Source organism: Bombina bombina, chromosome 11 (genome assembly GCF_027579735.1).
Source record: "Bombina bombina isolate aBomBom1 chromosome 11, aBomBom1.pri, whole genome shotgun sequence".
NCBI classification, from domain to species: domain Eukaryota; kingdom Metazoa; phylum Chordata; class Amphibia; order Anura; family Bombinatoridae; genus Bombina; species Bombina bombina.
In genome coordinates this window covers 96,958,253-96,973,405 of record NC_069509.1, presented here as the reverse complement: position 1 = coordinate 96,973,405, position 15,153 = coordinate 96,958,253, and the positions used below count along the sequence as shown (strand labels likewise).

At 36.5% G+C, this 15,153-nt stretch overlaps 1 protein-coding gene across 1 annotated transcript in view; it reads left to right on the top strand.

The window, feature by feature from the left end:
* PPL (periplakin) overlaps window positions 1–15,153 on the top strand; it is a 173,873-nt gene that overhangs the window by 136,012 nt on the left and 22,708 nt on the right. Inside the window, exons 14-19 of the mRNA XM_053694509.1 lie at window positions 937–1,103; window positions 3,874–4,052; window positions 6,506–6,644; window positions 9,804–9,997; window positions 10,090–10,240; window positions 13,661–13,744. Coding sequence (XP_053550484.1) covers window positions 937–1,103; window positions 3,874–4,052; window positions 6,506–6,644; window positions 9,804–9,997; window positions 10,090–10,240; window positions 13,661–13,744 — 914 coding nt within the window. The remainder of the gene's footprint in view (window positions 1–936; window positions 1,104–3,873; window positions 4,053–6,505; window positions 6,645–9,803; window positions 9,998–10,089; window positions 10,241–13,660; window positions 13,745–15,153) is intronic.

Sequence of the window (15,153 nt, the reverse complement as noted above, 5' to 3'; positions counted from 1 at the left end):
GTAATATGTACTGATATTCTTTATATAGGTTACACTGAATGTTGGGACAGGGGTGGGCCATAACAGGAGGATGGGAATAAGAGTGCTGGGCTGTGGGGTCCCACAACTTTGTCTTGCTTAGGGTCCTGCAAATCCTAAGGTGTCCCTGGTGGACCAACATGACTGTCACCAATACACTAACTACTTATGCAAGCTAAATGCAAGTCTGTCATAACTGAAATAAGGGGGCAGGCTGTATATTATTATAACTGTGTTGGTTATGCAAAACAGGGGAATGGGTAATACAGGGATTACAGTTTCCAACCTTCTCTATGTATTAAAGATCATTTATTGTGTACTGCTAAATTGTGGAACTCATTACCAAAGGAGGTAGTGAATGCCAATATCCTAGAGACATTTAAAAATTGTTTGGATATGTTTCTGGCTAGAAACAAAATTCATGGATATGATTGCTTTTGTTAAATGGGTCACCTTTTAGTGGGATTAATGTAAGCTCAGCTGGAGCTTTTTTGTAAGTATATTAGATTTGTATAGGTTGAACTCTATGGACTTCGGTCTTTTTTCAACGTCATCTAGTATGTATCTATGTAACTATATATATCTTTTTAAATAATAACAATTCTGGAGTAGACTGTCCCTTTAAATTAATCCTATTAAAAGGTGACCCATTTAACACAATCAATCATATCCCTGAATTCTGTTTCTAGCCAGAAATGTAGCCAAACCATTTTAAAATATATGTAAGGTATTGGCATTCACTACCTCCTTTGGTAGTGAGTTCCAATATTTAGCAGTACACAATATATGATCTTTAATACATAGAGAAGGTTGGGAACTGTATGTCAGTAAAGAGATAAGGTGGGAATATGTGCCTCAAGTTTTAAGAAAGTTATTGTGAGTGCTTATTTTATCCTGTATTAAATTATTATCCTACAGCTCCTCCAAATGCTCAGGATGGCCAGACACGTCAGCTTCTTGCTGGACTGGACCGAGTAATCACTGACCTGGATAGGCAGGAGAAAGCAATCAGCTTACAACTAAGACCCCCTCTGGAACAGAACAGAGCGGTGCAGGACAGCTCAGAGAGACTGAAAGAACTCAAGGTCTGACCTGGGAGGAGGGATTTGTGTCAAAAGATGAGAAATGGATGATTGTGGACAGCAGCAACTTATTATATAAGTCCCTATATATTGTCCCTTACAATTAAAGGGACACTGAACCCAAAATTTTTCTTTCGTGATTCAGATAGAGCATGCAATTTTAAGCAACTTTCTAATTTACTCTAATTATCAAATGCTCTTAATTCTCTTGGTATCTTTATTTGAAAAGCAAGAATGTAAGTTTAGATGCCGGCCCATTTTTGATGAACACCCTGGGTTGTTCTTGCTGATTGGTGGATAAATTCACCCACCAATAAACAAGTACTGTCCAAGGTGCTGAACCAAAAATTGGCTAGCTCCTTAGTTTAGATGCCTTCTTTTTCAAATAAAGATAACAAGAGAACAAAGAAAAATTGATAATAGGAGTAAATTAGAACGTTGCTTAAAATTGCTCTCTCTGAATCACGAAAGAAAAAAATTTGGGTTCAGTGTCCCTTTAAATGGACAGTAAACACCTTGCAATTACAAGACATTTGTTGTGATGCTAAAGAATAAACCATCAGCCAAGTCTTAACATTTTTAAAACCTAGAAACAACCTTTTTTCTGCAATTGTTTTTCAATGGCCAAACTCCACTCGCCATTTGCCTTATTTGGAGATAATCTGGGCTTTAGTCAGAAGACTACAAGACTAGCCACTGTCATAAAATTAGTATAAACTGTATTTATTTGCAGTTGTTATCAGTTAAAGCCAATTAAGGACAGATATGTAGCAGAGTTAGCCTTGGTAAGTCAGCAGGGCGCATTTCAAGTTCTGAGTATTAGAAATTGCTAAAGTTTTAGAGCTAAATTACATGAAAAGGAAGCAAAATAAATAATGAAAATATATTGCAGAGTTATTTCATTATACACAACTAAACATTTTTATATACAAATCTCAAGGTGTTTACCGTCCATTTAATATGGTTTTAAAATATAAACATCACAGGCTAAAATGTTTGTTTTTTTCCTCCATTTCTGCTGATAAATGTCCCATCAACCAAATTCTTTGGGACAAATAAAGTCTTGATGTATTGTTTGCTAAATTATCCTTCTACTAAAATGCTGCATTTAGTACAATGCTTAAAGGGATAGTAACATGAAAATTACTTTCACGTTATTTTTCTTCGTTCTCTTGCTATCTGTATTTAAAAAAGCAGGAATGTAAGGATAGAAGCCGGCCCAATTTTGGTTCAGCACCTGGGTAGCGCTTTCTGATTGGTGTCTAAATGTAGCCACCAATCAGTAAGCTCTACCCAGGTGCTAAACCAAAAATGGGCCGGCTTGTAAGCTTACATTTAAATAAAGATACAAAGAGAACGAAGAAAATAATAGGAGTAAATTACAAAATTGTTTAAAATTGCCTGCTCTACCTGAATCATGAAAGTTGGATTTTGACTAGACTATCCCTTTAAAAAGGAGTAAGTTAAAATTAAACTTTGAAGATTCAGATAGAAAGTAAAATATCAAAAAATAACTTTCCAATGTACTTCTGTTATTAAAGTTAAATCTTTTTCCATGGTTTACTCTTCCATAAGAGCATACTGAGATAGACCCAGCACTGTGCACGTTTCATGAGCAATTTATGGCAGCCATTAGAAACAGGTGCAGAACTGGGATCTACATCTTGGAGTGTGGGGGGTGCGCCAGGGTAAATATTGATACACAATATTCCATAAAAAAGTAAACAGTATAACCACTTGGCACACACATATTTATCACTATCCCTGGTCAAAAGATAGGGCCTAGGATTAAAATAGAACTTTTATTTAGACTACTTAAAAAGTATCATGTTGATACTAAATTAAAATCAGCTAAAAAGAAAAACAAATAGCACTGTATGCGTAACTGGGATTAGCTTTACTAGGGCAGTGTTTCAAAACCACGGTCTTCAATTACCCCCAACAGGCCATGTTTTCATTATAGCTGAACCAGTGCACAGGTGAAATAATAGGCTGATGGGTGAGAGCGCGTTAGTAACCATGGTTACCGATCAGCTAATTATTACACCTGTGCTCTAGTTCAGCTATATTGAAAACATGGTTTTACTTGAGGACCGCGGTTGAGAAACACTGCAATAGTGTATCCATATATACAACAAAATACAGTTTCATCTATAAAGTTGAAAGTGTTTAAATACCTCTAAGAGCAACAATAGACTAAGAGGCCCATTGTGAAACATCCATCGCATAAAAAGATCCTTAACGTATTACGTTCTATGTTTTTGTGAGGCTCACAACCAGTGGGAAATCAGTGGGCTTATCAAGTTATCTTTCGCTGTGTGGATATTCACAATTATTATAAAAAATGTCTGGGAATAGTCCAGCTCTTAGTGACAATATATACATTTTATTGTAGCAAAATTTGCAACAATAGAAATATGCATTTCCCCAGTACATGGTCATAGTTTTAAGAAAATATACCAAGGAAATGAAAGTAAATTTGATCAAAGTAAATACGTTGTTTGTTTTTTTAAATTGCACGACATCTAAATCATGAAAATGTAATTTTTACTTTGGTTTTAAAAACTACGCATTTCCGACAGTAACACTACTGTATAGTAATCAACACTCAAGTACTGATGAAATGCCTAGAATATTGGAGTTAGAATTTGCTGCTGTAAAATAATATGTATCCTAAATAGAAACAGTATATACTAATTACAAAAGGGATTTTGAAAAAACAAGGTTGGTTATGGTTGAAGTTACATAACATTTGTTTTTCTGCTGCTTTCAGAATATCTCTAACCAGGTGAAACGCATAGAGCCAGAGAAAGCACAACGTATCCAAGAATGTGAAGTCTACCTATCAAATGCCTCTGGTGTTTCCAGCACACCCATCTTAAGAAGCAAAATGGGGGAGACCAACAAGAAGTATGATAGGGTCAATGAGCTGCTGAATTCATCCAATGAAAAGTAGGTGACATAGATGCGAATAAATCAAAAACTTTATTAGTGATCAGGGTTTTACTAAGTGGTACAAAGATGTAAGTAGCAGCAGGTTCACTTAAAGGGACATTTCGGTCAACATTTAAATGCACACAGATTTATTACATCTTTGAATAGAAACATATTTGCAATATAAATGTATTGGCAAAAATGCTTCTAGTAAAAGTTATCACTATTTTAGTGTTAACATTTTTCTGTGCACGTGCACCAGCATTTGAAATAGTGCAGCTGCTCAGAGCACCAGTGGGGCTTGTATCATGTCAGCAATTAACAATTTAAGTAATTAACAGATGGAACAAGCATCTTAGGCTCTCTGAGAAAGTACTGTGCTTAAAATGCTGGTGCACGGTGCATACCTAAATATACTTTTGAAACAGTTATAGCTTTTATTAGAAGCATTTTTGCTTATACATGAATATTGCAAAAATATTTTTTATCCAAAACAGAAATGCCTCCATGTGGATTCAAATTTTGGCTGGAATGTCCCTTTAACCCTTTGAGTGCTAATGACGGCTCTGAGCCGTCACAGAGTTTCCCACTCTGGTGCTAATGACGGCTCAGAGCCGTCACTAGCACTCTCCCAACTTGAGGGAGATCTGGGGGCTCCCACCCGCTCCTACCCCGGTGATCGTGCCTGTAGAGTGACAGGCATCGTTGGGGCTTCCCGTTTTGCGTGGTGACGTCACGCGCAATAAAGTGATGACATCACAGCGCAACTTTATTTATACTTAATGTTAAGTATAGGGGCAGGGGGCATGCTGCTTAGAAGCCTGTATCTACAGACCCCCAAGACCCACCATTGGAAAGGTAATCACCTAACCTTTCCAACAGTGTAAGTCTTGGTGGTCTGAAAATTTTTTTATAAAAAAATTGTTCAAAAAATGAAAAAATAAAACAAACATTAAAAAATCTTTGCACCCAGGTGGGAAAGTGCTTAGCACTCAAAGGGTTAAAGACTCAGTCATGTTGTATCTGAAAACAAATAGACAAAAAAACAAAACAAAAAACACAAGCTTCTTTTTTATATTCCCAGTTTGTGAACTTGCCCTCCCAGGTTCGGGAGTGAAAGGGCGACGCCCACTGCTCACATTTATCATTCTGTGAAGCTTGGCAACTGGAGTCAGCCCTTAATTATATAACTCCATCGCCTCAGAGAATAGGAAGCAGTGAATCTTCCTAACACTTGAATCATAATCAGAAAGTAAAAGCCAAAACTACACTTTCATGATTCACAGAGCAAGTGGTTTTTAACAACTTTCCATTTTACTACTATTACCGGATTTGCTTTGTTTTCTTACTATTCTTTGTTGAAAAGGATACTTAAGTAGGAGCAGCAGAAGCAATGCATTACTGGGAGCTAGCTGCTGATTGGTGGCTACACAAATATGCCTCTTCATTGGCTCACCAGATTGCCGTTTCTTTCTTTCACAAATGATACCAAGAGAATGAATCAAATTTCATAACAGAAGTAAATTTGAAAAAAATTATATGCTCTGATTCATTAACAAAAATTTTGGATTTCAAGTCCTTCTAACTTGTGTATTGCAGGCTGTCATGAAACCTGGTCCAATGTTATGAGTACCCTACTATTTGTGATTAAACCAGTTTGTTTTGTTTTTCTGTTCTTAAGGGTTAATCTTTCTAAACCCTTCCCATCTAGGTGTTAACCCAAAGAAACTCGGGGGGCGGGGGGGAAACTTCCCCCACCGGGGGGAGAGTGGTCGCATTTGTTAACCAAAACAATAATTTAATTATTTATTAACCATAACTTAAGATGAACGTTGACAGTAAGATTACGATCTGTCCTACAACCGAAAAGTAAGGGGTGTGGTCGCCCTAAAGGGGCCTGGGAAGGATCTAGCAGTTAGCCACCTAAAGTTAGCCCCCTGGGACTAGCATCCTATTGCCCTACTTTCCCCCCTCCTTTTTCACCCCCCAAGCTAAGCCCTGCTTTATTTGTTGCACCCCGCTGCTGCCTCACACAGGAACCACATGAGGCCATGTGCCCACCTACACAAAAAGGGTTGAGGGACCCTCAGAACCAGTAAGTCAAACCAGTAAGTTACCATTAAAGCACTCTGGGCTTACTAAGGTACTTATGAATATTCAGCCCCCAGCCAGTGTGAAACCATTGCCAGCATATGAAATGTGAACCGCATAATCCGCTTTCCAGATCCCCCTGGAATTGCTTCAAGAATAAACCTGTAGCTTAGGATGGGTTGGGAGGGAAGACAGACCCTTATTCCTGCCTGCAGTCACTAATACAGCGTCTGCCGCACCGCCCCTATCAGTAACACAAGCCATTATACACAACACCTAGCTGTCTCAGACAAAAGTTAACCCTTAAGCTTCTACATGCTTATTCAGCCCTCAACTTAGCGTTTCTACTAGACTACACTTGTTTTTCAAACATATTTTAGGATCGAAGGAGCAAACCGCCTTGAGAACAGTCTGGAGAAAAGTAGAGAACTGCTGACTACTTATGAGAGCAAACTGTGCGAGGACGACACTGTGCCAGAAGACCCAAAAGCAGTGGATAGAAAACAGCAGGAGTTGGCGGTAAGTCAGTCTAGTTACGTAAAGTAGAGCAGAATCTGGTCTGCACATTCAGGGCCGGCTCAAAAAATCGTTCTGCCTGGGCCTGAGAATGAAATAACGCCCCCCCAATAGTAACATTACTGATTAGCATATCAACCTTCTAGCCAGCTGCTGACCTTACTAAGCCTGCCTACCTGCATGCAACCAATGCTTAAGCTCAATTGTGCAATAAGTGGTAAGTACATTGTCAAGCGCTGCCTGGGTTCATTGGATCCACTTTTTCCCATGGTTGAGCCGGCCCTGTACACATTGTGTTAAACAGTAATTTAGACCTCAAAACAACTTTTTAAAGGGATAGAAAGGTCAAAAATGAAATTTGCATGGGAGCATTTCAGTGTCAAATAAAGCATTTTTGCAATATACTTTCATTAGCAAAAATGCTTCTAGAAAAAGTTATTACTGTTTTTCTGTGGCCTACACACATATGCTTTGAGGGCCCGAGCACCAGTATTCAAACATTAAACATCTCACCATTTCAAAGAGTCAGTGTTGGCTTGTGTGACACAAAATACGTCTTCACAGAAGCAATAAACTATCTTCAGCTCTCTGAGCTTGAATGCTGGTGCAAGGCCCTCACAGTATATGTGCGTAAGCCACAGTTATAAATACATTAAAACTAAAACATATTAAAATAAACTATTACACAGTTCAATTTACACTCATATACACTTTGTGATAAAAAAAATCATACAAATATTAATAAAAAAATGTTTTATAAGGGTTAAAAGGGATATGTTATATGACAAGGTGCGTCACTGGAAAGGGCTATTATGTATGTGTGTGTGTGTATATATATATATATATATATATATATATAAATCCAACGTATATTGTGTATGCACTCTCACCACCAAACTCCAACTGCCAGGGTGCTATTACAAAGTCAATAAGAATTTAGGAAAAGAAAGCACTCGGACTTCGGTGACGTTTCGGGACCACAAACGGTCAGAAGAAGGGACGTTTGTGGTCCCGAAATGTCACAATCAAAAGAGAATTGTCACTGATGACCGAAGTCTGAGTGCTTTCTTTTCCTAAATTCATATATATATATATATATATATATATATATATTTTTTTTTTTTTTTATTTTTTTTTAAATAGGTATGTGTACTGTATATATCTATATGTCTATATGTATATTTATGAGCTTTGTAAGAATAAATATGTACTGTATATGCACACATACATACATATAAACACATACATACAAATATATATTCACTTTTAAGCCCACATAGAAGAAAATTATCTTTATATATATATATATACAGTATCTCACACAAGTGAGTACACCCCTTAGATTTTTGTAAATATATATTTTATTATATCTATTCATGTGACAACACTGAAGAAATGACACTGCTACAATGTAAAGTTGCCAATGTTTAGACATTAAAGTGAAGGCAAAGTTTGGGCATTAAAAAATGATATTTAGAATCCTTTTCCAGTCTTAAACCCAGTCGCTAAGTTTTTTTTTTCAATAAATTTATTTTTTTACAGTATTTATATACCTATATTTTTATGCTCGTTGCCTTGCGATTCTCCTCCCATTCAGCATTTCCGGCTTTCTTAGACAGTGACGTATAGAGCGGTCCCACCCGCTCTATACGTGTCTACTAGGCTTGTGCACATCGAGCATCTAACAACGGCGCATATCCTAACTTCACTCTCACCTTTGCGCATGCGTTTGCGATCCGATGTGGTTGTAACTATGTCTGCCAAATTATTTTGTTAATGCGCATGCGCTAAACATGGACGCGCTCGCTTTGCTAGTATGAACTACAAAAAGTTAGGCATTCGCAGAATGAACCATCCCCTGATTACGTCAATTGACGGCCGCCTAACGGCCAAAGAATCAATTGGATGTTTAAACAACGTTACCGTTGTTTAGAGAGAAAAAAAAAATATTACAGGTTGATTTTAGGATAGCAGAATCGATGCGAAATATGTCAAATATCTAAGGTAATATTGAAATATAGAAATATTGATGAATGAACATAATATTTATTTGGCTTGATATATTCATTGATTTATTGCAGGCCAGTTTAGTTTACCTTCACTTTAATGGCTGTGTGTTGAGTTATTTTGAGGGGACAGCAAATTTACACTGTTATACAGGCTGTACACTCACTACTTTACATTGTAGCAAAGTGTCATTTCTTCAGTGTTGTCACATGAAAAGATTTAATAATAAAATATTTACAAAAATGTGAGGGGGGGCTCTCACTTTTGTGAGATACTGTGTGTGTGTGTGTGTGTGTATATAGGTGTCTGTGTGTGTGTATATATATATATTTTCATGAAATGAAGAGGCACTCACAGGACTTAGTTAACACAAAATTTATTAATAGTTCGGTCCTCGCAGGGACCTTTGTCAAGACTGTTTCTCAGTAAGAGGAAATGCGTTGTATTCAGCGGTGAGTGTACAACGCATACCCTCTTACTGAGAAACAGTCTTGACAAAGGTCCCTGCGAGGACCGAAACGTTGACTGACTGAATTGATTAACTATTAATACATTTTGTGCTAACTAAGTCCCGTGAGTGCCTCTTCTTTTCATGAAAGTTTCTACCTATCCACCATAGAGTGCACCCAGGCAATGCAACCTACAGTGAGTGCTTGATCTCGAAACTAGAATATATATATATATATATATATATTAAAATAAAAAAAACACATTTTCTTCTATGTGAAGAACATTGAAATGTAAAGTATTTGTAACTACCTTTGGGTTTAGCGCAGTTGGTCTAACGTGCGCAAGCAATAACTCTTATGCTTTTTTTCTAAGCTAGCACTGTTGCGATATCCAAAAACCTGAAGTTAACATGCAACATTTTTCACTCTAACTTTTTACTTTCAACTTAAAATACGCGCATCAACCCGCTTGCAGTCATCTTTTACGTTGAGCACAGTTAGTGCAGAAGCAAACAAATTATTTAGTGCTCCACTTGTAATATGGCCTATAACTGGCAATGTTACAACTTTCAATTTTTGGTAAAGTGTCTGCAAGCTAAGGAAGATACCTATCAGATTATGTCAATGCTTGCAGATATTTTGGAATCTCACAATGATTTATAAACTAATTTATACTTATTGGTAACTTGTTTTTTTTCATACACAGAAAATGATCTCAGAGCTACAAAATAGCAGAGCACTACTTGCTGAAGCAGAACAAAACCTTTACAACAGCAAACTGAGCTGTAACACTTTAGCCAATCGCTTCCAAGAGCACTGTCCTGATATTGAGCGCCAAGAAGCCGAGGTGTCTAAACTCAATCAGCGCTATACTGAGCTGGATAAGCAAATTCAGATCAGGTAATTTGATTAGTGGCAAATACAGGTATGTTGGAAAGTTATGTAGCTACTAGCCAGTACATTTACTAACAGAATATATGTTTTTTATTCAGATCTCAGTGTCTGCAAAAAGCCAAGACAGCGTATACTGGTTACAGCAGTACTTATGACAGTGTAAATGGATGGCTAAATAATTTACCTAACTATGAACCCAAGGAGACAGACAGTGTCAAACAAGTAGAGACCAAGTTAAAAAATCAGAGGGTAAGGCTCTGACCAATGAAATGAAGTTTACCAAGTTGACCTCTGCTATATTTTAAAATAATCAATTTGGTACACCCTAACATTTTGATCACACATCATGTACGCAATGAAGGCTCCTTTCTTAAACAAACAATAAATACAAAATGTATAAAATGTTTATATGGACGGTAAAGTAAAACGTAAGCTTAAAGGGATATAAAACCCATTTTTCTTTCTTTGATGATTCAGACAGAGCATGCAATTTTAGGCAACTTTCTAATTTACTCCTATTATCAATTTTGCTTTGTTCTCTTTGTATCATTATTTGAAAAGCTGAAATGTAAAGCTTAGAAGCCCGCCCATTTTTGGTTCAGTACTCTGGGTAGCACTTGCTGATTGGTGGGTTAAAATTGTATGTTCTATTTGAATCATGAAAGAAATAAAATGATGATAATTATCTGCTTTTTTTGCTTTAGCATTTTTGCCTTTTCAAATTCAGTAGTTTAGAGTAGTTGGTAAAGCATCAGAAAGCTACAACATGCTTTATCAATTACATTTAAAGGGATAGAAAAGTCCAAATGAAACTTGCAATAATCAGAGCATGTCTTGTTAATACACTTTTAAAATCACTTCTTTTTACAAATGAGTTGTGTATCTCTTGGTATCCAGATATGAAGCTTGCACACATTGGGGCATATGTATCAAGTTCCGTATGGAGCTTGATGCCCCGTGTTTCTGGCGAGCCTGCAGGCTCGCCAGAAACAGCAGTTATGAAGCAGCGATCACAAAGACCGCTGCTCCATAACCTGTCCGCCTGCTCAGAGCAGGCGGACAGACATCGCCGGAAATCAACCCGATCGATTACGATCGGGTTGATTGACACCCCCTTGCTGGCGGCCCATTGGCCATAAGTCTGCAGGGGGCGGTGTTGCACCCACAGCTCTTGTGAGCTGCTGGTGCAATGCTGAATATGGCGAGCGTATTGCTCGCCGTATTCAGCGAAGTCTCACGGACCTGATCCGCACTGTCGGATCAGGTCTGCCAGACTTTGCTAACTAGAGGCCATTGTGTCAGAAGCTGCAAATACATTTCAGGAAAACATATATGGAACAAATAGATGGTAAAATGTGTGAATACAAGTGGTCAGCAGACTTCTCAGTGCCAACGGCAATATTAAAGGAACATGACATTCAATTTTTTTCTTTTGTGGGAATGAAGCAAATTTGATTATAGAAGTAAATTGGAAACTTTTTTAAAAAATTGTGTACATGAATATATTGTTTAATAACAAAAGAACATTGTTGGGTTTCTTATCCCTTTAAATCTAATTAAGCCCCAGCTATTGATATAACATATTTGTGGCGCATGCATATTAAATATTGTTTATATATTTATTTACTTTGCATGACATATTGAAGCTATTTTTTTTATTTTATAACTAACAGGAAATATACGACTGGTCATTGGGATAAACATAAAAACACCTGTTTTAGCAGAGAAAAAAAAACCTGTTTCTCAAGCAATAAATACTGTAATAAATCTTAAAGGAATACTAAACCCTAATGATTCAGATAGAGCAGGCAATTTTAATCAACTTTCTAATTTACTCCTTTTATAAAATTTGCTTTGTTCTCTTGCTTTCTATATTTAAATAAGCATGAATGTAAAGCTTAGGAGCGACCCATTTTAGATTCAGCACCCTGGATAGCGCTTGCTTATTGGTTGCTACCCAGGTACTGAACCAAAAATGGTCCAGCTCCTAAGCTTTACATTCCTACTTTTTAAATAAAGATAGCAAGAGAACGAAGCAAAATTGATAATAGGAATACAATAGAAAGTTGCTTAAAATTGCATGCTCTATCCTAATTAAAAATTTGGGTTTTGTATCTCTAAGTTTTTCCTTTAAGAAGAAAAAAACATATCCTTTTAATTCCTTTACTTATTGACTTTGAGAAAAGGAACTTTTTTTTAAATATTATAATTTATTGAAACAGCAACATGTGAAATCCAGCAATGGTTTAAATTTGTAAACAATAACAAATAGATATTGATATCACTAAACCAGAGCTTTCCAAACTTTTCATCTTGGTGACACACTTTTTAGCCCTATATAATTTCACGACACAGTAATTCAGTTGTACTAGCAAAAATTAGGTTAAACTAACTTGTTTTAATAGATACGGACACATACATAAATTATATAATAACTAAATGTATTTACAAGTAACAGTATGTACTGTATGTGCAAGAATTAAAAAATAACTACACCAATACCTACTTATTATTTTAATGGGATGTATGAGGTTGATGGGATGAACACAATTTCTGAATATTTGGTGGAATATTAGATAAAGACACTTGCATTTCATTATAAAGCATTTTTAAGCTTCCAATTCCTATCCATATATCAAGAGCAGGAGCAGCAATGCACTACTGGGAGCTAGCTGCAAAAAAAACCCCCACTGACTTCTGACTTCAGCTCAGCGTTTAAGCTGCCGCCCTCGGTGAGTCTGATTGACTACTGCCCGCGCTGCAAACACACTGCTGTCGCACTCACTAACTACACATGCAGTCACGAGCCAATTAAGGAGACTACACGTGCAGTCATGAGCCAATGTGCCGCCAAAGCCACCAATTGGAATAGTTTTAGTTCCCACTGAGCTGCGGCAATAGGATAAGATGATCTGTGACCCCCTAGGTATCAATCACGTGTCAACCATGTGATATGCGTAGCAAGCAGGCGGAAAGTCAGAAACCCCCCAAAAAACAAATAATAATTAAATTTAAAAAAATTTGTGCTGAAGCAGGGACACACCTACACACTGCTGCCGACACACTAGTGTGTCCCGACACACAGTTTGGAAAGCACTGCACTAAACCCTTTTCTTCAATAATTCTCCACTACAAAGTTATCTTCCTTCTTTCCATTTCTGTATCAGATCGATAGTTTCATATGAGTTTGTTTTTGTGCACTTTTTTGAAACATTAGGATTTTCAGAACTACTTAAAGGGACATGAAACCCACATTTTTTCTTTCATGATTTAGAAAGAGAATGCAATTTTAAACATCTTTTTAATTTACTTCTATTATCTAATTTGTTTTATTCTCTTGATATTCTTTGCTGAAAAGCATATCTACATAGGCTCAGTAGCTGCTGATTGGTTGCTGCACATAGAAGCCTCATGTGATTGGCTCACCCATGTGCATTGCTTTTTCTTCAAATAAGGATATCTAAAAAATGAAGCAAAATAAATAAAAGAAGTAAATTGTAATGTTGTTTAAATTTGTATTCTCTATCTGAATCATGAAAGAAAGATTTTGAGTTTAGTGGCCCTTTAAACGATGGGAAGTTTTTCGGAGTAATGTTTATAACATCATACCTGTTAAATGTTGTTTTATTACTTTATTTATGTATTTATTTTTATATTTTTATCTTACAGCTCCTGTTGGGTGAGATTGCAGACCGGGAAAACGACATGCAGTTAGTATCTAGTAATGCTCAAGACTATCAGCAGGCAGTGAAGGTAAGAGACATTACTGACAATATTAATAGGGCATTTCATCCAAAATTGTATTCGGAGCATTTCAATTTTAAACATAAGCATTTTTGCAATACACTTTAATTATCACAAATGCATCTAGCAAAAGCCATCATGGTTTCAATGAGAGCTTTTACTGTGCACAAGCACCTGAAGCATATACACACATACTGTGTTCACCAGTAGAATAAACAGAATGCCCGGGTTGGCATGTATCATGTAAACTGCGCCATTGATGATGCCAGGTAGGGCACTGCTGACTAAGCAGAAATACGGTTTAAAATGTTTATGTAGAGAATATCTAAATATGCTTTTTGTGCATGCTAAAAGTTGTCACTAAAACCTCCCACCCACCTGAGATACTGCAGGATTTTCATTGGTTGGGAGGTTTGTCCCACTTACCGTTTGCAACTTCTAGACCAGTGTTTTCATGGACTTCTTCAGCTCTACTTAGGACATGCCATGCAACCTCCCGCAGCCACAGTCATGACCCGCCTCTCCTAATATAGTGTTGTGTTTATTAGTGTATTCATGCCTTACATTATCATATAGAGTGTTGTGTTTATTAGTGTATACGTGCCTTACATTATCATATATAGCGTTGTGTTTATTAGTGTATTCATGCCTTACATTATCATATATAGCGTTGTGTTTATTAGTGTATTCATGCCTTACATTATCATATATAGCGTTGTGTTTATTAGTGTATACGTGCCTTACATTATCATATATAGCGTTGTGTTTATTAGTCTATACATGCCTTACATTATCATATAGAGTGTTGTGTTTATTAGTGTATACGTGCCTTACATTATCATATAGAGTGTTGTGTTTATTAGTGTATACGTGCCTTACATTATCATATATAGCGTTGTGTTTATTAGTGTATACGTGCCTTACATTATCATATATAGCGTTGTGTTTATTAGTGTATTCATGCCTTACATTATCATATAGAGTGTTGTGTTTATTAGTGTATACGTGCCTTACATTATCATATATAGCGTTGTGTTTATTAGTCTATACATGCCTTACATTATCATATAGAGTGTTGTGTTTATTAGTGTATACGTGCCTTACATTATCATATAGAGTGTTGTGTTTATTAGTGTATACGTGCCTTACATTATCATATATAGCGTTGTGTTTATTAGTGTATACGTGCCTTACATTATCATATATAGCGTTGTGTTTATTAGTGTATTCATGCCTTACATTATCATATAGAGTGTTGTGTTTATTAGTCTATACATGCCTTACATTATCATATATAGCGTTGTGTTTATTAGTGTATTCATGCCTTACATTATCATATAGAGTGTTGTGTTTATTAGTGTATACATGCCTTACATTATCATATAGAGTGTTGTGTTTATTAGTGTATACATGCCTTA